At 33.0% G+C, this 6170-nt stretch overlaps 1 protein-coding gene across 3 annotated transcripts; it reads right to left on the minus strand.

The window, feature by feature from the left end:
* Positions 1–1264: 1264 nt before the first annotated feature.
* Positions 1265–5765, minus strand: LOC107832046 (NAC domain-containing protein 37-like). 3 transcript variants are annotated; one of them, XM_075235229.1, is made up of 4 exons: positions 5609–5765; positions 3464–3653; positions 3073–3344; positions 1265–2227 (listed from the first exon to the last, which is right to left on the minus strand). In XM_075235229.1, exons 2-4 carry the CDS (start codon positions 3624–3626, stop codon positions 1568–1570), a joined length of 1095 nt encoding a protein of 364 aa, XP_075091330.1. In that variant the 5' UTR covers positions 3627–3653; positions 5609–5765; the 3' UTR covers positions 1265–1567. The 3 variants fall into 3 exon arrangements, with proteins under 3 accessions (XP_075091330.1, XP_075091329.1, XP_016515338.1); XM_075235228.1 differs by lacking the exon at positions 5609–5765 and adding an exon at positions 5369–5471; XM_016659852.2 differs by lacking the exon at positions 5609–5765 and having other exon boundaries at positions 3464–5349.
* Between the last annotated feature and the right edge of the window lie 405 nt (positions 5766–6170).

Consider the following 6170-nt stretch of genomic DNA (forward strand, 5'->3'; position numbering starts at 1 on the left):
TAAAAATATCAAAACTAGCAGAGAATTAGTTAATTAACTTGTACATGCGTTATCTTTGGATTTAATTTATATATACGGATAATATAAATGATTTTTAAGTCTACCCGTGTATTCTAACTTTGATTAATATAGTACGTAAGTTATTTGCTTTGCATACTATTTTAGCAAGTATACTATAGAAAGGAACACTTTGTAGGTCAAATATGAATCTTGGACAATAAGAAGTGTCATGTCAGCATATATATATATATATATATATATATATATATATATATATATATATATATATATAGCTCTTATTTAGTTATTTCTTGGTTACTAATTCTACTTATTATTTAATAAAAAATACTTATTATGAATATTTACTTGCATGTAGTTAAATATCTTTTACATGACCCAATAATGCAAATTTTTAAAAGGTTATATTTGGTGTGAGCAAAAGTTTTTTGTGAAAATGTTTTGTTTGATTTGAATCACACTCAGATCAACTCATTTGTTTCGCCGTCTCTATATATGCCTGATGTACCGGCTTCAGATACGTTGACTCCTGCAGAAAATGATTATATAACTAGTAGTTTTCTTTATACAATTTTTTTTATAGGAGATACGATTGGCTTAAAACAGACAAAAACTGATCGATTTTAAGTTGAACCTATTCAGACATTTCCAAATACAATAAGAATGAGAATGAAAGTTGGTTAAGTGTTTAAGCTGCCTCAACACGACTCAATTTGAAAGCGATATCAACATAAAATATACTATATTTTGTCTTGCATCCATTTGATGTTAACTTCGGCTGTGTCACACTTTGATTTACGCTAATGCAATTGAAGCGAATTTAAGTTAGTTCAAGCTAAGGATGGGATGGTAGCAAAAGTTTCATATGTGGCCACCTAGTCAAGTTTCATATTCGTGAAACACCATATATATATATATATGTGTATAACTCTTACGTTACCCGATGTATTTTAACGTAATGTACTTTAACATGTTGTCGCAGGTAGCTTATTTCTTTTATTTTTTAGGTTACTAACTTCACTTTTAAGAAATGATATGCAATCATCCTTTAAGTAATCTAATATTACTCTCTCGTATATAGTGTATAGAATTTGAATTCTTTTGGATAATCTGTTGGAGGGTCTAAATTTCATAGAAAATTGACCAAGTTGAAGATTCTCGGAGAAACCCCATATATTATACTGATGAAGAGAACTAGAAGATATAGAATACCAATATGCAAGGTAAATTAAGTAAAATATTAGCGTTTGACGTCAAAAGTAAGGTTAAATTAAATACGAAATTCACCATCACATGTGCATTTGTAAAGTCTTTTATTAAATGCAATTCTTCCTCTAGCTGCTAGTTTCGTCAAAAGAAATTCCTGGAACGTCGTCGCGATACTTGCCAACTCCACTGGAATGGATTCTCTTCACCATTTCACAAATAATAATAACTTTTACTTACATGATATATATATATGTATATATAATAATTTCATAGTCTACTCAGTCATCCCTGAGAAAAGTATATATCTTTTCTCCTTTCTTTTTGGTGCTATAGCTGCTGATCATTTGTCAAATATGCAAACGCCAATATCACAGCCATCAGAGCTTGAACTCAAAATCTCATTCAGTTTTGGCCCTTCTTCTCTATCACTCAGCAATAGCAACATTCCCAAATCTGAATAATTGTGAGCTTCTTCTTCAAAACTAGAAAGTAGCCCATGATTTGTTTCATATGTTCTCTCTTGTTCATGATTATCATGACTCAATTGAGAAGCTACAAATTTGTCAAGTGCCCTCCAATCTGCTGTTACATTTTTGCTAGTACTACTATTAATAGTACTACATCTTTTATTTATCGTCTGTTCATCGTCCTCTTGATTACTATTCTCGGACACCAGTGACATGGAGCTAATTGGCCTTTTTATGAGTGGTAGAGAGGGACTTTGTAGCTGTGGAAGCTGTACAAATTGATCAGAATTATATGGAAAGTTGAGATTATTGTTTTCGGCTAATTCCATCTCTTGTTTGCACAGTAGATTTTGTGCCATGAAATTTGGAGGAAGAGGCTGCCTTGTGATGTATTCAAGAGGATCTACCACTAAGCTGACTGCAGTAGTTGCTTCTTCATAAAAGTAATTTGATTCCCAACCTTCACCCATATTGGTCTTTGTTTGCCCTGTAATTTTCTTCTTAAATGCTCTACAGACCACCCATCCTTCTTCCTGCAATAGTTTTGCAAAGTACATTAATTAGGACTTAATTTAAATAGAGTGTACAATTTTTTTTATGTTATTAGTGTATTTTTTTTTGGTAAGTAAAAGATGTTATTAATGTATTTTAATTTGTTGTACGCAGTAACAAGTAATATGCCTTATTTATTAAGGTGCTAATCCCATCTTTTATGGATGATTACTAATCAACAGGATATAAAAGTTAAACTCAAGTTATTATACTATTAGTCATGATCATTTTAATTTTCTTCACTGTGATTTCTTTTTGACTTGGTAAAGAAAGTTGGTAAAGTTTATGTACGTTAGGGAAGGAACATTTTCTTTGTCCTTCTTTTAGTTTAATGGAGTGCATGTCTAAATTGTGTATTTAAGGAATAAGAAGATAGTCAAAGGGATTGTAGTTAAGTAGATAATTGGAATATCTCTTTTGGAAGGGCGGAACGAGTGAGAAAACTCAATGACGACCACAGAAAAAGAACTCATAAGGAATTAAAGCACACTTGGTTTGCTTCAAAATTATGATGTCTTTTGACTTACAAGGCGCTGAAAATCATCTTCATGTTGCATGAATAGTTAGATTGCTAAATAAAAAAGAGTGTGCATGCAAAGAACTAGTGGAGTACTATATTTTCTTTATAAATTTTTCTTTCTATCTAAAGAGGTTGTTCAAATTTCCTATTTCTGAGATATTCCGTAAAGGGACTACAGAGATATATAGAGAGACTTTATATTAATTTGCATTAATTTCCAGAGATCCAGCAGGTGTCTTTGGAAAGATATATATGAAGAAATTAAAACTGGAAATATATAGAAGCAATAAATTGAGTACTACTTGCCTGTGGAGGACCATTGTCTTCGGATTCGAGACGATATTCGTGCATAATCCAATCAGTTTTCTGGCCATTAGGTGCCCTACCCTTGTAGAAGACAAGGGTTTTCCTCATACCTATAAGTTTCAATTTATCGTACACAGCCTTGTCTCTTCCTGTAGCCTTCCAAAACCCTGCCATTGTTGCCCTATTCGTTCTCGTCCCTGTTGGATATTTCTTATCCTTGTGACTGAAGAAATACCACTCGTTCTGCTCTTCATATCCGATCCGGCATTTATCTGAAAAATAGTTCTAAATATCAATTTTCATTGAACTGTTTAAGCTGTTAGAGAAAAGAACTAACTATTCTAGATTTGTTGTGTAAGAAACCCTAGTAAACGCGAAAAGAAGACCATACCTCGCAGATCCCATGGTTCGATTCTGTAAAGATCAATGTCTCTAATAACATCAAGATCAATCTTTTGTGATGCAATTTTCTTTCTAAGATAGTATCCGACGAGTTCTTCATCTGTTGGATGAAATCGAAATCCAGGTGGAACGCATGATTCGTTTGTATCCATATTCACCACTACTGTGTTTATTTTAGTCTGCATAAAATTCAGCACCAATTGAGACAAGATCAACACATTAATTGCACCTCTTTTACTCCATCACCTTTATATGATATCCAATAAATGGGGCATGAAACAAATACAGTAGCCATATTAATAAGATCTATGAAAAGCTAAAAAGCTGAAGTAAGTGTATTATGAACCCTACAAATGAAAAGGTGGCAAGTGTTTTCAGATATAATCATCAAGCCATTTGGTGGTAAGCAACACTCAAGAGTTAATTCCATCTCTAGAAGTTTATACTAATGAGCGCGTGTTAATCTAAAACCTATTTTATTTTCTCTTTCCTTTTTTTTGTCCTCAAGTTTTTTTCTGCGTGCGATATGATTTTAATTTAGTTTAATGGTGGGGTTAAAGAGGAAGAGATGAAAAGGAAAGAAAACCAAATGATGAGGGCTTTGCTGTCGAGGAAAACTAAGGGGGAGAGTCAGCCCTTTAGACCCCTAATAGTCTCTTTGGTATTTTTCACGTCTGATAATTGAAGGAAACGGGACAAGTAAAAGTTTGTGCTAATGATGGTGTCTTGTGTAGTTGAATATACTGAATGATGGATCGAGAACGGACTCTCAGCTCTATATTATAAACAATCCACCATTAATTACCTACAAAATAGTCCTCATCGATCAGAGGACAAATAAAAAGAAAAACAATAATTTTACAAATGCATATACTAACACGTTAAATTATGTATGTCGTGTGGTTAAATATTCAAAATTGTTTGACTATGAGAAAATGTCATTAAATATAAAATGAAAAAATTAAAATTATTAAAATGTTCCTAAACAAAGTATACCTCATTTTTAATTTATGTGAACCTATTTGACGGGCATGAAGCTTAAGAAAATAGAAAAGATCTTTGAACTTGTGGTATAAAATGAGGCACATGTATTTTGTGTGGCTATAGATCATTGTATAAAGGTAAATTATTTTCAAATATGAAAAGTGATCATATTTTTTTGTACAGACTAAAAACGAAATAGGTTTAAATAAATGAGAGAGTATTAAAAAGGCATTGTTCTTTTAGAAAAGGTTTTTAAAAAAGTGTCGTTAAAATGAAACAGATCTTTAGAGAGTATATATTTTAGTGGTTAAACAGTCAAAAAAGTGTTTGTTGTCTGGCTTGCCTTAAAGAAGGTTGAGGGATGAGACGGGGGGTATGGGAAGATGACGTTAAACAAATTTAGGCACGCTTTGGTCTGAAAGGAGAAAAGTAGGAGGCAAAAACAAATACAGGGCATGTTTTATTGGATATTCAAGCCTGCCATAAAAGGGCATGTAAAGAAAGGGAAAAGGAAACGAAAACCGAAGAAAATTTTAAACGTTTAAAGGAGGTGACCAATAATGTATGATCCCAGAGATGAACTAATCTGAACTACTTTGTCTCTTTGTCTAGAATGAACTTGACACTTTTCTGACTCATTTCTTGATAGGTGCACAGTGCGTTGGACCATTCCTTGTCAACAGATCGATTAATACGCAGCATAATGTAATGGAAGAGATAAGGTTCTTATTTTATCTCAACTCTGAGATTACTGGGGGAAACACTTCCTGCGCGCAGAGTTACTTTGGTTTCACAAAATTAATCAAACAACACAAGAACATGCGTGCAAAAACTCCGACGACTCAAAATACACAAAAACAAACACAATATCTCATTGATATGATATGGGAAAAACGCAAAATTAGGAGACCATGGCTTTGATGAGATGCAAGATAAAGGCCTCTTTATACGAAATATACGTAGTTGATAGCAAATTAGTCTGGACACCGCTGTTAAAAGAAGAAAGAATAGAAAGATGAGGGGCTAGCTCTGTGAATATGTGAAGCATATATTTCATATATATATATATATATATATATATATATATATATATATATATATATATATATATATATATATATATATATCTAGGATTTGCATAAGCTTATACCTGCAGTGTTACTTAGCTCTGTGGATGCTAACGATTGGCTTTAATGAAATGGAGTTGGAACTTGGGAGCGAGCTTAGAACAATAAGACAAATGTAGAAGACGATTGACAAGAAAAAGAAAGGAATTGAAAAACTGAAGGAATATTAATTGAAGGAGAGAGAGAGAAGTGAAGGAAGTATTAAAAGAGAAGGAAGAGGGACTCGTGGGTGTGTGTGTGTTTTGGGGTGGGGTGGGGGGGTTGGAATGGAGGGGAGGACCGCTTAATTACGCGTGGGTTGAAGCCTTTGAAGGTTTTCCCCATTGTTGACGTCATTGCCTAGCTTCCTACAGAAAACACCCCCTCCTTAATTTCCCTTCGTCTTTTTAATTATCACATAATCAGTATTTACGACTCTTGAGATGTTTCTTTGTGTATTAGCTTATGTTTACACGCTTTTAAAGGGAACAGCATATGTTTATGTTTTGGAACGACAATTCAAATAGTAGAGATCTACTAATACCTTTTCTCTTTTAAAATTTTATTGGGTGTTCATCAGTTTATGTACTTATCGGATCAGTTGTA

The sequence above is a fragment of the Nicotiana tabacum genome, chromosome 17 (genome assembly GCF_000715075.1).
Source record: "Nicotiana tabacum cultivar K326 chromosome 17, ASM71507v2, whole genome shotgun sequence".
In the NCBI taxonomy this organism is placed as follows: domain Eukaryota; kingdom Viridiplantae; phylum Streptophyta; class Magnoliopsida; order Solanales; family Solanaceae; genus Nicotiana; species Nicotiana tabacum.